Genomic DNA, 16,774 nt, shown 5'->3' on the forward strand with positions numbered 1-16,774 from the left:
TTGGGGATGGCTTTGGCCCCGCTCGACTCTGGTGTCTCTGGGCCCGATTGGGCGGGATCGGCCGGCTCCGTTCGCCGTGAATCTGGCTTCGCTAGCTATCGACTGAGACGAGTGCTGTGCTGGTTAAGTATTGCTGGCTGCGTTCGTTAATGCTGGCATCGTTGGCATCGTTGAATTTACCTTCGCTGCTCCGCTGCTCGGCAGCTTGGCTGCTCCGCTGCGGCGTCGGCCTCTAAACATATGTATACATAATAATTTTTACTTTTTTTCTGCTGTTTTCCAGCTCGCTGCTTTTTTACTTGCAAGCAAGAGTTTTTCATCCGCCGTCAGTCGTATTTCGGTTCGCGCTGCGATCTGTCGCACATTCAAGTCGCCACCGCTTGCGGAAAAACCCAAGGCCGTACCCATACCCGATCATCGAAAACTTTGTCCTGTGCAGCTGAAGAAGCGGAGTGTCAGCGGCAGCCCCTGTTGGTCACATCGGACTTCCCAGAAGAGAAAAGTAAGTTGTGTACCACGCTGCGTATGCGTACTGTCCCCCGAGGAAAGTGCCGTCAATCGTTGCGATGCAAGGCTGTCGATCAAAACGCAGGGAAAATATTGAATATGAAATATTTCCGGGAAGCCCAAAGAGCCGGGGGTTTTGCGGGACTGTTGGCAGACTTTTCTGGTCGGTTTGGACCAGCTTCCGTCGCGACAGCCCGACCTACCCCAAATGCTACCAGCGAGCTCGAGAGTCTCGGCACTTGAGTTGCGCACTCATCCAGACGATGACAGCATTTCACACTTCAGCTCGTGCGTGGGCCCCGGAAGACTTCGGGGGGAAGGCGGTGGGCCCACCACCTTTGACTCGGAGCTGAAAGTAAGAAGAGTTTCACTTTCAATTGCGACACCGGGTCGCTGGAGAGCGGGATGGAGGGCGACGGCCGGGCTGGGTGACTAACACGTGTAATTAAAAGATGCTGAATAAGTCAGAAAACATAATTTGAGCGCTGGGCTGGGCTGGGCACCTGAGCGAGTGTGCCATCTGCGAAGTTTACGATCCCTGGGATTCCATTCGTTGTCGTTTCATTGCCCAGAGTCTGCGCAGAAAGTACGAATGTGGATAAGTGAACGACGGACGAAAATCATGTTAAGTTTCTCACTTTTGGGTGGGAAATGTTAATCATAAAAAGTAAAAGTGAATATTACGAGTCGCGGCAGCGCCAGCTTCGTTAACCGCACTCGCCTCTGCATTTGCATTTCGCGACAGCGCTGCACCATCTGGTAGCCACAGAAGCGGTCGCGGTCGCAGTCGTCGATAACAATAAGCAGAGCTGGCGACCGTTCAATTGCCGGCTTTGGCAGACTCCACAGAAAGAAATTGGGGATTGAAGAAAAATTGAAAATTGAAAATTCCGATTCTAGGTAACATTAAACGTGTGTTTAGTCAGGGGGCATTTCTGAAACCCAAATCTGTCAATCTTAAATTGCGTTCGATTAAGGTAAACATAGTTGTTAGTCGCACCATTCATATGCAGTCCACTCATTTCTCTTTTTTTTACCTGTTTGGGTTTGGTTCAAGATCATTTTGATACTGTATTTCGATAGTTACAATTTTTAACGGACTTAAAATCGGTTAATCGATTGTTTTGGTATTTTTTCCGTGTACCAATGCCACCGACCCCTTCAATTCGAGCCCACTTGGCTGGGGCGGCGACAGTCGTAGGCGTGGTCGCTGCTTTTGATGTCTGATCGCTTCACAATGCATGAGCCGTTGCGGATCAAGCTCGGCTTGATTGACACCTGACATGGGCCCAAAGAAGCTATTAGAGCGCCAGTCGGGGCTTTCCCCTTCCCCCTCCCCCGGCGTTTCGGGGAGAGAGTTGCGTTCGCCGGCCAAATATTCTGTGCTCCCTAGGAGCGGGGAGGACGGAGTGGGCCAGGCACATCGGGCAGAAATCCATCATTAGATGTGCGCCGCCTGTCGCGCCCTGATTTGCATGCAAACGACGCAGAAATGCGAACCGGAGGATTCCCAGAGCGTCGGGGCTCGGTGCACGTGCACGGCCAGCTTGCCGGCTCTGATTTCCGACGATTCACAGCGAATTATAATTGCAGGCTGCATTTCAACACTCGAGCCCGAACCGCTCGGCCGCTGTTATGCGCCGCTTATGACCATAACAAGGGTTATGGCCGAGATAAATGTCTGGCGCGCTTCCGCCGCTCACTCATCGCCCCAAATCTCGGCTCGCGTCTGTGATGTAATCCCCAACGGCCGAGAGTGACCGAAAAACACGCAACGCCGCTGACCAAGACTCCAATTCCGTCGAGACGTTGGAGCGTGCAGTTGGCGGCGAGCGAGGAAGAACCCAAACTAAAGTCTTTAACCCGCCAGCGTTAGGCCAGATTTAAGAAACTGCTGCAGTGCAGTTCTCTCAAACTAAGTCCACTAAAATATGGAGCATCGTGGTTTGTGAGCATAATCACCTGCAAAATTAGATTTGTAACTTTTTTTACTTAAAAAACACGGGAAACCATAGAAAAAATCATAGATACTGGGTAGAAAATAGCTTTTGTTATTGATAATCATATATACTTTATAGTTTTTTTTTTTTTCAAATTATGAAATAATTCATTCAAATTGAATGAACTGGAGAAGCCTTGGAAAAATGGCCGAAATGATTTCGTCCTTTAAATATTATAACTTTTTACATTTATTATCACCAAGGGTTTTAAATTATTTAACCCTCTACTGCATGAGCATAGAAATAATAAGGGAAAAAATTTTTTGAATGTAATTATGTGTTTATTAAGGCCAAAATAATATATTTTTGGACTTTTTTTGTGGGGGGTGGCATAGTTTGGGGTGGGGGGATATGGGGCCATATATGGCTTTGTATGCATTCAGCTTATTCCATAGTTTGCCATATATGGCTCTGTATGCATGTATACATTAATTCATGTGAAAGTTGGTGAAACAGTTTCTTTTGTCGTTGTAGCATAGAAATACATTGCATTTCTCACAAAAGGTGTATGAGCGGAAAGAGCAATCATTTTTGCAGAGTTGCCTTTGCTTTTTCCAGGTGGGAAAATGGCCAATATGGTCCTCCCGAACAGAATTCAATGGAATTTCCTGGTGCTTTCGTCTTTTGCTGATAGTAGGAGTACCTTCCCTACTTGTACACGGGGATGAAGTTGGAGTCATCGCAGGTCGTCCGCGCTTCTTTACTTTTCCTGCCTTGCACAGGTGCTCAGCTATAAAAAGCTTGAAATCGAAGAGTGGCATATATTGATCTGACTTACGACGCCATAGAATCCATGAATTCACTACGCACATATTCTTGAGCGCAATTGAATTCTATAAAGAATCCAGTAAGTCAACGCCACCCATATACTTATTGTAAACATCAACTGCCTTAGGAGAGTTGATTTCTACATTGTGCATTCATTTCTAAAAGAAAACAAGTGAAATTGTTAAGCTAATATGCTAAGAATGCATATGTACATAGAATATAAACATGCACGCGTTACTGCATATGGAGCCATATATGGCAAACTATGGAATAAGCTGAATGCATACAAAGCCATATATGGCGTCCACAGTTTTTTGCATAGAATAGTATATGTGATGCTCACCTATAGTCAAATTCTATTTTTTATGAACGAAAACTTTATATTCTCTTAGAAAAAAAATACTTTTCAGTGATAAAACTGATTTTTAGTGTAGTAATTTTTATTTTAGTTTCACCGTAATTCACTTTCGTTCGTCTGCTTGAGGCGCGAGCACAAAACTGATCGAAACTTGATATAAGGCATCACAAAGAAGTTCTGAGTATAGACATCTTACATAAAATAGTTGAGAGAGATTTAGTAATAACAAACGAACTAGTATATGTACCGTTTTATTGCAAAAAAAATTATTGAAAGTGAGAAGCCATATATGGCTTTGTATGCGGTAGAGGGTTAAGTGATTATGATAACGAAGCCCACATAAAGTGTCTTTTTTTGACCAGTTCAAGTTGAAAGTATAGCTCTGACGGGTTTCAGTCAATCGTTAGTGTTTATGTGTGCGCTAAAGATTGAAGTTCATTTTGTTCAGGCTTGAAGAGTCGACTGAGTATTATCAATGGGCTGATCAAAAATGTTATATTTATATATGTATATATTACTGCGTTGGAAAAATTATAACTTAACTTAGCATAACTTGTATTTGAAACTTTGGCTCTAAATAATTTTCTAAAAAAATTCTGGTACAATAGGCTAGTTCTTTTACAAAAATCTTTACTTATTATCTTTACGTATGGCAATATATATATTAGGTTGTGTTACCAATACTAATGGAAACTTATTTATAACTTCCGATTAGGATTGAAAGTACAATAGCAAAAGTTAGTAAATATGTTTCCATATTACCTGGGTAAGAGGTGTTTTTTCTTAATTGTATTCTGGCACAATGTAATCTTTATGCACTTAAACAAAACAGCATCAAAAAACACTTTTGACACTTTCGAATGGGGTCATCAAATTAAGCTTCGAGCATTTTCTGTTTCCAAACACTCAATTTTAACATTTTCTGTGTTCAGGTGGGCTAACCAAAGTCTTTCAATAAGTGCGTAAAAAACGAAAAGAGGTAATCTCACTTTGCTGTCAAGTTATTTTAGTAGGGAAGAAGAAGGGGCAGTTGCTGGCAGGAGCCAATGGGAAATCGCAACTCTTGATCGGTGACAGCTTCCGAATAGAGTCCAATGCCTTCTGGAGGTGAGCAGAGACAAAGCTGCAGAAACGCTTCGGCGGAGTCGGCGCAAAGAGACCCCACTTGGTGCACTCGGCCGCGTCGAGTTGAAAGTGAAAGTGTTGCCGAGCAGAGCAGAGCGATTTGGGTCGACGAGCAGCCTCTCGGTTAGCTGAGCCACCCAGAGCTCCAGCTCCATTGTCAGTCCCGGTCGCAATCCCAATAATAGACGCGGTCGCGAACTCTGGCGCGCATTACATTGGAAATGCAATTTACAATTTACTTAATTGTTTCTTTTTGCTTTTTGTCGGCCAATTTGCCTTCATTAGTGGCTTATTGGCTTGTTGGCAGCGCGGCCGCGGCGTATGCGTAATATCTTTGCCAGCGCCCGATCTCAAAAATTGGCTAATCATCGGCTAATCGTTTCATTGACCGCTCACAGAAAGCAGCTTAAGTTATTCTCGATCAGCACTGCAGCGGGCAACACTGGTCGTCATAAACAGTTTGACGAATGTAATATAATATTTACATGTAATGTTATATTGTACATTTCAGTGAAACAGTTACATATTTGGAAAATTTTACATACATATATGGATGGAACTCAAACAGATTTAAGTAGAATCCATGTAGAATTTCGACCAAATAAGGTTTATTTGGTTTAAGGTGTTTTACTCACAATGTGGGTAGCAATTGAAAAAACAGATTTATAACGTGCAGTTTGTTTGCTTCTTCAGATGATTATCTAATGAGCATGCTGCATGCCCGACCGCCTTGGTGGGAAACGGGTTCTTCGCCGGCATGCAGACGTGATCTCGTTCGACACCTCCTCGGATTTCCCGCATTTCCCTCCTAATTAGGCTTTTCGCAGGCAGCCAAAGTGTTGCTCCGCTGCAGTTTTAACTGCGTTTGCGTGCTTGTGCTGGGTGCGTTGGGCTCAGAAAGCGAAACACCAATTATAACTGCAACTTTCGTTTGGCGCTTTGGCATGAGGAAATCACATAAACTGCTTGAGTGTGCCGGAACCGTCGATCCGTCTTTGCTTTTCGTAAAGAGATTAAAAAACTCTCCTAAAAGATACAAAATCCTTATAACACTACCTCAAAATGAATCCAGAAGCTTGCAGTACATAGCTATCTGTTAGCTCAAAGGAGTCAACATAAGAATATTAGGAAATCAATCCAAACGAGTTATTATTAAAGACATGACTGAAACCACGATATGTTTTACTGACTTTTACGTGCAGTCCATGCATGATTTATTTTTACGAAAGTAACTATGCAAATTTTTGTTTTTTTTTTTTATAATTTCGAATACAATATACGAAACTAAGCAGCACTAGTTGTTTGGTCCAAATCGCATGTTGGGGTGTGTCAAATTGAGTAAATTAACTATCATATATTTGTATACTTTTCCAAACGTGTTATAATTTCTTTCATAAATTAAACACTCGTCCCCATTTGTGTTTTATGCTTGATCGACATCAGCAGGCGATGTATAGCCTTAGGTTTTTCAGATATATGGCTGAAAATTAACCAAATGTCTTGTTTTTACCAAATATTTGGATGACAGATTTGTTTGCTAGCCTAACCATAAATTTCAACATTTTATTTATTACTAAAGAACCTATATAAAACGTTGTGAAAAACAAGAAAGAAAAACGTACGGAACGGGCCGGATCGGGCGACTATATCGGATAGCTCCCATAGGAGATGTTGAAAAAAATTCTCACACCGTTATTTTTTATCATATCCTATATTTTTTTTTTTTTTCAAACTGCGATAGAGCTAAACAAGAAGGGTCAAAAACGTTTTAAGTAAGTTTACTTGAACTCTTTTAATCTATTTGAAACGAAAATCTGTACAAAATCTTTTCAAAGGGATGAGAAAATGATCTAGTCGATTATAGGATTTAGTTTTAATGGCAAGTGTGTGATGTGTTTATAAAAGAAGAAACATTAAAACATAACTAAATATCGAAATCTACTCCATTTCACAGCGCACAACCCACGAGACAATGTCAATGTCATGCTGTTTGGGATGGCCCGCCGTAGTTGTTCTCGTAGCCTTTTTGGCAGGATGTCACTCCCTATCGAGCCAAAGCCAAAGCGTTACTGGAAAACCAGCCCTCATCCGGACAGAGCTTCGCTTTGGCCGCAACCTGGACCCTGCGAAGGTGCGGGTGGTGAACGTCAAGTCCAGTAAGGGCGAGGACGTGGAGATCCTGGTCGGCAAGAACAGCCGCAAGGCCCGCGCCGAGGAGGCGGCTGGCTCCTTCTTTGTGCGCAGCACCGACGTCAAGAGGCCGGTGGTCCCGCGGACCGCGGGCAAGGTCTCTGGACGACAGCTGACCTTTGAGCACAGCCCAGCGTTGCTGAAGCAGAGCGCGCTGGCTCAGGAGCTGGGGGCCTATCGGCAGCGCAAGGCGGAGGCGGAGCAGCGCCAGGCGAAGCTCATCCAGCTGCAGCTGGCCAAGGCGCAGAGCAAGGCGGCGGAGCTCCAGGCGGTCCCAATAGAGTCTCGTCGCGGCGGCCGCCAGCTCGCCGCGGACGTCTCCTGGCAGCCCTCTTACGCCCAGCTTCCGACGCAGCCCATTCCGCGCAGGAACTTCTCGTCGGCAACGGACCGTCAGTGGCAGCCCCTCGGACTGGCCGACTCCGTGGAGGTCCTGCCGCGGGGGCAGCGCCTGGGGCCGCAGGGTTCCTCGGTCAGCTTTCCCAGGGATATGGAGCTCGCCGCCTCCGACGTGCAAGCGTATTTCGTGGCTGACCGGGATACTCGGGCCTACGCCGGAAGCGGAAGCACCCAGGGACACCGGCCCCAGAACCTCATTACCAAGCACAACTACAACTACAACGTCCTGCCGCAGAAGTCCAAGTACGTGACCTACATGCCGCACTCCGTCGTGGTGACCGCCAGTGCGGGAGTCGCCACGCCCTCGGCCACCCTCACCCGGCGGCCAGGACAGACGGGCAGCCCGCGCCCGCACCACAACCCCATCGGGCAGAGCACCCACAGCGTGGTGGACGGACCCGCCGTGACGCTGATTGAAGGCGTTCGGGTGCCGGACAGCGCCGAGGACAAGGTGAAGACCTGGCGCAACGCCCGCGTCCTGAACAACCAGTTGGTGCCATACCCAGAGGGCTACACGCCGCCGCGGGCCCAGATGCCCAGTTTCGACCGATAGGACGACGATCTGGGATCACGACGAGGGTGTTGGGTGCTCAGCGGTTGTTGCTATTTATTGACCAGTCCATTGTTAAGCTATTTATAAACGTTGAATTAAAGTTGTCAAGGAACTCTTCCTGGTCTCTGGTCTATCTCATGAATTCGTTGACGGTGAGCACCCGGATATCCGACTTGCGAAGCAGGAGCCGGAAGCAGGAAGGCGCGTCGAACGTCAGGAATACTACGTGCACTGGCGCTGTCTGCATGAATCCGTTCTCGGACAGGGTGTAGCGGTAAGGCTTCAGCAGCTCCAGGTACACAAATACAGCTGGCCGCTTCACCTGGATGCTAATGCTGAAGCTGTTGCGAAAGCCGTCGGTGGTGTTCAGGCAACTGCGGGAGGCAATCTCATACTGGGGGGGGAAGAGAATGTTAGGCAATGAGTTCCGTTCCGTTGCAGGGGGATTACTCACCTCCAGATCGGGGTCCTCAATGCCAACTGCCGCGGAAATGGGGCTGGGGAAGTAGTTGGTCCTGGAGATGACCTCCTGGCCGCGGCACAACAGGAGTTCCAGAAACGAGTTGGTTTTAGTAAACTGTCCTTGCAGCAGTTCGCTGAGGGGGATCACCTTGTCGTACTGCACCCCGTTGGGGTGCAGGGTGACTGCCCAGGAGGTCGATTGGCGCGGCAGCAACTGAGACCACAGGTAAATGTTGGCCACGACATTCAGCTCCTTCGTGTCTACCTTTAGGTGATCACAGATGAGCGAGATGTTCAGCGAGTCCGTGGACCTTTCGTAGAGGGCTACAATGGCAATAGGCGCCAAAAAGTCACGAGCCCAGTAGTGCAGCAGCTGGAAAGGGGTTAAAAAGTTAGAAAGTTAATAAATCAATAAAAAGAAGAAGAAATATATAACTTATAACAGGACCTTTGGAAATAATACAGCAATGGACAAAGCTAGATCGGCTTGACTGCTCCACATTATTCCTATAAAGTATCTGTATATTAGTTATTTAAATAGTTATTCACACAATTCGTAAGCTGGCTTCTCCTTTTTACCTCAAAGTAAAAAGTACTAGCTGTTTTTGGCAACATATTTTTATATTAAGGCAGGTTCTCTCCTTGTGGACCAGAAAAAATTCACTTTTTTAGAAATGTTTTTTGAGAAAACGGTTAAAGATACAAAGTCCCTCGGTGGCGGTATGTCGGTTTCCTAATCGGAAACACCAAAACCGAAGGGATTATTAATGTGTACCGTATTATCATTAATTTAAACTCATACAGGAAAAAAATTTAAATTGCAAAAGTTATGAGCTTCAGAAAAAATTACGATTTTCGCGTTTTTTTCCACTTATTTTTTTTTAAATAATAAATTTTCAACATTTTTGGCTGATCGTACTTAATTTATTAGAAAAACTATGAGGAACATATAAAAAAAAATTGAGAACGATTGGTTTATCCCAACGCCTTCAATCAATTTCGTAAGGTCGAAATATGTGGTTTTCAGAAAAACGCCTTTTAAGTTTTGGCTTCAAAAGACCGGTGCTCGGCACAGCTCCTTATAAAGGCCTGTAACTCTAGTAATTATTCAAATTTTGATCTGAAAAAATCTATTTTTCCCCCACCTGCCTTAAGGGGCACAACTAGTGTGACATTTCAAAAAATCTCTTTTTTTCTTTCATATTTCGGTAGACTACACCTTTAAAAATAACATATTAAAATTTCAAAACGATATCTCAAATAGTTTTTGAGTTATAGCATTTTTAAGAGCAGCCGCTCGTATAACAGTGAATACGATCATTTTAACTTTCAACGCGTTTTTCTTGAAACAGCATTTTCCGAATTTGCTGCAGTGATTACTCAAAAACTAATGATCCGATCACTATCAATTTTTTTTTGCTTGTTCTATGTATATAGTTCTCCGTACAATGATTTTTTGATCTGATCAAAAATCGAATTTTGGCAGCCCAAAAACGACCAAAATTTTGGGTAAAATTCGATTTTTTTTTAACGCCGCCATACTGTCAATTTTTGTATAGACAATATTATCTAGTTTATCGAGAATTTTTTTTTTTAGTATCATCTACGGAAAAGGCCTAAATCACTGCAGCAGTTAAGGACTTTTTTTACCGCCGTTGGAGATGGACTCTAACTTAAAAAATATTTAATTTTTTTCTTTAAAATTTTCACTGAATATTTGTAAAAAATGTATGTATAAACATATTCTGAAAATTTTGAAATATTTGATAAAGCAGTTTTTTAATACAAATTCCCAAAAATCACCTTTTTTTTTTAGGCCGTCACACTAGTTGTGCCCCTTAAGTATATTATTTTGAACTAATTTGCATTAAATTGAATACTCAACAAATGTCTTGAAAATTTCTAAATAAATAAATTCAGGCTCGTGTAGGCTATGCCTGACATCACACCCAGCTATAAGTACACCTGAAGCTCACCTTCCAGTTGCCGTAGAAATCAATGCCGGACCAGGAGGGGGCCACCCAGACGTCGTTCAGCTGCCAGTAAAGGGCGCCCATGGTGTGGTGTGGAGTGTCCCGAAGGCTTCTGTACAGTTCTGTTTCGACCTTGGTGGCCATGGCCTGGGCGACCTGGCTGAAGTACACCAGAGCGATGGCGTAGTTCTCATCCTCTGGCAAGGGGAGCGGTAGGTGTTTCTCCACCAGGGTGATTACGGGAATATTTCCCAGCGGATGATGCTGGCGGTGGTCGATCAGGGAAACAAGGTCGTCGTCTTCGTTCTTGCTGCGCTGCCAAGCATAGGCACCGGGAAAGCTTTGAAATCCATACTCACTGACAAATCGGGGCCGTGGATAAGTCTCCGGATCCCATCCGTCCTTAAAGTAGTCGTAGAAATGCACTGAAAGAGAGATCTGCTTGAGAGTTGGACTTTTGAAGACTTTCACACTTCTTACCATCGCCGTTGTAGTTGTCCTGCGGGTTGGCAGAAATGTAGTTGTCCTGCTCACTGGCCTTGCCATTGGAGGGCGAGGAAACCAGGGGCTGGGGTCGAGACTTGTGCGACACTAGCTTCAGCTCGTGTATGACATTGGCCAGGTAGAGCTCCCGGTACTCGCCCTCAAATCGATCCTTATCAGCAGCAGTGCCGTACCAGTTCTGCACCAAGGCAGCTTCGTTTTCGTTGTTGGTCACAAAGATGGCCACGCTGGGGTGGTGCGACAGCCGCTTGGCATTCTGCCGAACCTCTTCGCGCACTGATGACAAGAATTCGTCGCCGACCGGGTACATGGCGCATGCGAACATCATGTCCTGCCAGATCAGAAGGCCCAGGCTGTCGGCGAGCTGGTAGAAGTAGTCCGACTCGTAAACACCGCCTCCCCAGACCCGCAGCATGTTCATGTGCGCTTCCTTTGCTGATCTTAGCAGGTGCCCAACTGTACACGACCAATAAAAGCAGAAGGAGTCTAAATGATTTTGTGAATTCTAAATTAAAGATACAACTTCGGACATTCGTTGATAAAGTCCTCTTTCCTACTCTGCAGATGCGTATACACATTATACCCCAAATTATTATGTGCCCCAAAACCAATATTTCATGCATCATTTTGATAAAAATCCCTCAAAACAAAAAACCAAAAAAAAATATTATACAATAACAAAATTGGTAAAATTAAATTCATGGTAGGACAGAAAGTTGGGTTGATACAATGTGTATCAAATTGAACAAAATTTATATATGAAACAATGCAGTTTTAAGCTGACAACTTTTTATTTATATACCCTTGCAGAGCAAAAGGGTATTATAATTTTAGTCAAAAGTTAGTCTCTCATTTTTAAAGCTATCTTGCTGAAACTGCTCCAAAAATTGTGTAGTTATTGCACGGATAGCTCCCATACAAGAGATTGAATTAAAAATTCTAACGCCGTTGTTTATGATCAGATCGACTTGATTTCTTCTAGATGGCGTTTTCTACCACTATTGAATTTTGGATTAAATTTTATCAAAATCGTAATTCTATCATATAGGTTTCCATACTAAAGATCGAAAAATATATATAGAAATAATGGGAAAAAAATTATAACGTTGTTGTTTTTCATTCCACGAGCATGATTTTCAAAATATGCAGCTTTTTAATAACCCTTGAGTCGAGAAAAAATTTCATTACCATCCAACAACGTTATCATATAGCTGCCATAGGAAAGATCGAGAAATCTATATAGAAATAACGGAAATAAAATTATAAAATCCTAGTTATTCAGCAGACAATCTTGATTTTTGATTTCTAACGACTCTTGAATTTTGAATTAACAACATCGTTGTTTTTCATCAGATAAGCATGATTTTTGGAATATAAAGTTTTTTAACGACTCCTGAATTACGAATTAAATTTCATCAAAATCGAACAACTATATCATATAGCTGCTATATGATCAATAGTCGAAAATATGGAAAATTAATAGAAAAATTGTCAAAGCTTCGATGTTGTTAGCCTTTATGCATTTTGTTCGACGTATTTGATGACTGCAAGGGTATATAAGCTTCGGCTTGCCGAAGCTAGCTTTCTTTCTTGTTTTTACTGATTTTGTTTGTTAACTGATTTGTTTATAAATGCCTATTATGTACTGGCTATTTATAATGTAATTTTACATGGACTCACTCTGATCGTTCGATTGCATTTCGGGCAGGATGTGGGAGGGGATGTAGTTGCTCCCCTTCATGAACATGTCCACTCCATTGACACGGAAAAAAAAGGTGTTTCCCATTCCATCTGCAGCGGGAACCTCGATCAGTTGTAGCGTGCGAAAGCCAACTCGGAGCGACTTGTGTGACTTGGTCTTGGACCGAACCTCTGGCTCATTGGGTCCTAGCCAGGCCTTTAAGGTGAAGTGAAGCGGGTAAAGTTTCTGCTCGCCGTAGCCATTGGGCCACCAGGTCACGACTTTCTCCTGCGAAGCGATGCAAAGCAGATGCCCTTGAACAGATGTAGCATATCGAGCCAGCAAATTAGCAGGCGGTACTCACAATTGGCACGGCCTGATCGAACTCAATTACTGGTGCCAAGTGGCTGATTGTTTTCGATGCGTATTCGTCCACGACCACCGGATGGTCCAATAGCTCACTGCAACTCGAAAGGTACATGAACAGAGTGTTTAGGTCAATTGAACCAAAGTCACCTACACAGCGTACAGAACAATTCTTCCGTTGAAGTCTTGGCCGGCCACCGCATCCAGGTAGCAGCGTATGTGCATGTTCCAGTGAGTGCCATTGATGAGGCTGACATCCACGTCCACGTCGCGCAGGAGGGCCACCTCATAGATCTCCAGGGCAACGTTCTTCCAGATTCCAGCGGAGGGAGCTGCGGGACCCCAGTCCCAGGAGAAGCTCGCTTGCATCTTACGCAACATGTTCATGTGGCAGACGCCGTGGTAGCGTTCATTGGGGCATTCCGGAGGCACGCTTCTATTCCCATTGATCAACACGTTGGCCCTCGCCAGCGCAGCCACTATGGGGGATTGGATCTCGACCTCCAGTAGGTTCTCTTTTTGCAGCAGGTTGCTCACGTCGAAGGAGTAGCGCACAAACATGTTGTCCGTTCTTCCCAGCAGCTGGTGGTTGAGCCGTATTTCCGCCACGGTGTCAATGCCGTGGAAGGTCAGGTTGATGTGGCCCCGGCTGTAGTGGTGGACGTCGACTGTGAAGTGTTCGAAAGGGAAGATAGAGGTATAACAAGAAAGCTAGACATTAGATATTATAATAAAGTCTGCCAAACAAGGTCTTTTGTTTAATTTAAGGACATACAATGGTGGTCAAAAGTATTTTTACAAAATAAAAGTGAAATATACTCGAAACTTGAGCTTGCTTCGTTTAACTTTTGGTATCAATGGAAAGGTAATTTAAATGCCGTTTGAATGATACCATACTTTTCTTAACTCATTCGATATTTATTGAAAAGGGCGAATTTTTGTGAAAATCTACTTTTTTAAACTTTTTCCCTCGTCTTGAAAACTAAAATTTTTGGATGCAAAAAGTTTCTTTAAACAAAAATAATAGTAACTGCAAAAAGAATTTTTCAAAAATAATTTAATTAGTCATTTTCAAAAAATCATAAAAAATAGAAGAAAAATGTTTAAAGGCAACCAATTTGAAATATAATATTTTTATTTTTTTTTTTATAACGTGTAGAAAAAGGGCACACTGTACTTTTTGATCTGTATACTATCTGGAGAACCTATAATTAAAATATCCAGCCGAGAATATGTAGCTAAACATTTTTGAGAGTGCAGAATCTAGTAATTAATACGCAGGAGAGGCTGTTTTTAAAATGGTATTTTAAGAGTGACGAATTGGGTTAAAGTGTGTAGATTATAGTGATGGGTAAGCAGCCGAGAGCCTACTAGTTTCCTGTTATTATTTTTCTATACATTTTATACAGACATAAAGGAAAATACATTCAGCTGTATACAAGAATTGTTAACTTAGTATATAAATTGGGTTTCGCAAATCTATTTGGGAACCTTTATTCAGTGTAAAGTTGGTTAATTATGGTGAGCCAATTGGTATTTGAGTAACTTACACTGGAAGACATTCGAGTAAGTCCAGTTGTCATATCCCAGATAACGCAGTGCAACGTCGTTGTAGGAGTCCAGAAGTTGGGATCCGAAGGCGCTGTATATTCCCGAGGGCGTTGATTGGTTAGCAATAGTCAGGGCTGTGAAGAAAGGCACGTATAAATGAAGACCATCACAATTTACTGCCGAAACTCACTCTTCCGATACTCATAAGTTCATTTATTGTTTGCTAAACAACCCGTCCAGTTTAGCTTATCTCGCACAATATCAATTGTTGTTTAAGATTACACTGCCCAACAATTTTAACGTGTAAGAAAGTAACTGAAAATTGATCTTCGGTTTCTAAAAGTACCCTGTAATGTAAATCATGACTCTGCTATCTTGCTAGCGACTTGAATTCGTATTTGATCGTTTATAGTCTATTTCAGGAGTCATAAATATTTCTATATTTTGAGTAGCATGCAGTAGCAAGAAGCTATAAATTACTTTACAAATTATTTATATTTTCTTTTATTTTTACTTGAGGTTGGTTGAATACTACTTGTATCCCGAGATACATATAAGATGAGCTGTAACGCCTAGCTTTGTGTTCAAAGCTACATATGTATGAACATCCACTTTTTTGAGTTTGAAACATTTGACTCTAGTTGAATATTATAAAACCCTCGGGAAGTGTATATATTTATGTTATTAATATTTTGCACTGTGAAGCCAAAAACTCTCTTGAGAGCAGCTTTATAGTAGTTGTACTTACAGCCATTTTGATTAGTTATCGTCCAATTGTCCAGCTCTATTACCTCCACCTTATCACTGTGGGCGCCGAAAACAAGAAAAGTGAAGAGAAGTCCGGTCAAAAAAACGCCGGTGGAGCCGCCTCCGGTGAGTCCGCATCCATACCGGCCCTTCATCTAGCAATAAAAGGTCGCCTGATTCCGTGGGACTATTTTAGAGATGACTGTCTCCCCCTTAGCGAGCTAAATCAGAATTGTATGTGTACGCATATAGCGCCAATCGAAGCGAGGAGTTGTGCCACCGACTCACAAACCGCGAATGCACGAAGATTGGAATTGTTGGAGCATGGTAGAATAAGTATAAGGTGCTCTCGTCGGCTGCCGAATCGTTCGGTTTGAGTCCGTTAGCGTTCAGTGCAAAAATAATCCAAACACACGAACGAAACTTGGGAGTCTATCGCAAGTTGCGCTGGTTTAAAATTGCAACTGAGTGTTTATATATGGACATGCACGAAGATTTGGAATTGTTGAAGCGCTAAGTGAGAGAGTGCGAGAGCCGCCGAGAGAGGAGAACGCCTTGATAATGAAATAAACTTCAATGTCATGCTCTTCTGAGCACATCAGCTGTTTCTCAAAGGCTGCTCTTCAAAGAGCTATTCCACATATGAAGCCGCCAAAACACTTTTTATCGCGTCGCCTGCGAAATGCCCTATTCGACCATAGTCAGATCGCACCGTGACGAAGTGCTAAGAGCCCGGTACACAGGTTAAAAAAAGGTTTGCTTCAACTAAGAAGTTACATCTTATTAGAGTATTTTATTTTCGGGGCTTAAATTAAAATTTTTTTTTTAAGGTACATACATATGTTTTTAGACTTGAAGAATGTAACGATTCAGGCTAGGTGGTAGGTTGGGGTAAAGGGACGCACGCGGAATTTGCTCGGCCATGCTCGTCGACAAGTGGTGGTGGTGTTAAAAAAAAACTGACTATTAGGCGCGATGTGAAATTTCTAGCTCGGACGAATCATTTAAAAGAAGAAACGTGTACCATGCTCATATTCTTTTCTTCTTTGTGTAATATCGCGGTATAGCTCTGAAGGAATTTCACGCAAGACATTTAATTTGCTTTGCTTGGCGGTGAACCGCACAGTGGGTCGCGCGTAGCAGGGAAATTAAAAAAAAAATGTTCCGCTGACTTAAGCCCAGGTTCCTCTAAAAAACGTATTTGTTTTTCAATTAATTTTATTTTTATAAAAAATTTTTTTACATATGAAAGTATGTATAGTATACATGTATACATGTATAGTTGTACCATGGACAGAAGCCACTGTTACGTTAGCCTCCCTATTCTACCCCCAACCTACATGACATGATCGCCTCTCCTAGATGGCGGTAGCAAAGTATCTAAACCCTCAGAGCTGCTCCAAGCGCTACAAGAAACAAATTCCTGAAAATTATTATTGTTAACCACCACAAAATAGCCGCTGAATTTGTTTTTTTTTTCCTTTTTCTTGAAGCAAAGCAGGATTTTAGGAGTTCAAGCCTCTCCTTTCCTGAAATACAAATAATACATATGTATGTACATATAAATATTAACTGTTGCAGAATGCGACT

General features: G+C 42.9%; 2 protein-coding genes across 3 annotated transcripts; one reads left to right on the forward strand and one right to left on the reverse strand.

Annotated features, from left to right (window-relative positions):
* Positions 1-150: 150 nt before the first annotated feature.
* LOC108098602 lies at positions 151-8,015 on the forward strand. Of its 2 annotated transcripts, none has more exons than XM_017201664.2 (2): positions 151-502; positions 6,713-8,015. In XM_017201664.2, exon 2 carries the CDS (start codon positions 6,731-6,733, stop codon positions 7,898-7,900), a length of 1,170 nt encoding a protein of 389 aa, XP_017057153.1. In that variant the 5' UTR covers positions 151-502; positions 6,713-6,730; the 3' UTR covers positions 7,901-8,015. The 2 variants fall into 2 exon arrangements, with proteins under 2 accessions (XP_017057153.1, XP_017057154.1); XM_017201665.2 differs by lacking the exon at positions 151-502 and adding an exon at positions 2,898-3,354.
* Positions 7,930-15,618, reverse strand: LOC108098601 (beta-mannosidase). The gene is made up of 9 exons (XM_017201663.1): positions 15,186-15,618; positions 14,437-14,571; positions 13,041-13,554; positions 12,885-12,981; positions 12,520-12,808; positions 10,816-11,295; positions 10,339-10,760; positions 8,355-8,735; positions 7,930-8,294 (listed from the first exon to the last, which is right to left on the reverse strand). Exons 1-9 carry the CDS (start codon positions 15,337-15,339, stop codon positions 8,031-8,033), a joined length of 2,736 nt encoding a protein of 911 aa, XP_017057152.1. The 5' UTR covers positions 15,340-15,618; the 3' UTR covers positions 7,930-8,030.
* Positions 15,619-16,774: the final 1,156 nt, after the last annotated feature.

Source organism: Drosophila ficusphila, unplaced genomic scaffold (genome assembly GCF_018152265.1).
Source record: "Drosophila ficusphila isolate 14025-0441.05 unplaced genomic scaffold, ASM1815226v1 contig_791, whole genome shotgun sequence".
In the NCBI taxonomy this organism is placed as follows: domain Eukaryota; kingdom Metazoa; phylum Arthropoda; class Insecta; order Diptera; family Drosophilidae; genus Drosophila; species Drosophila ficusphila.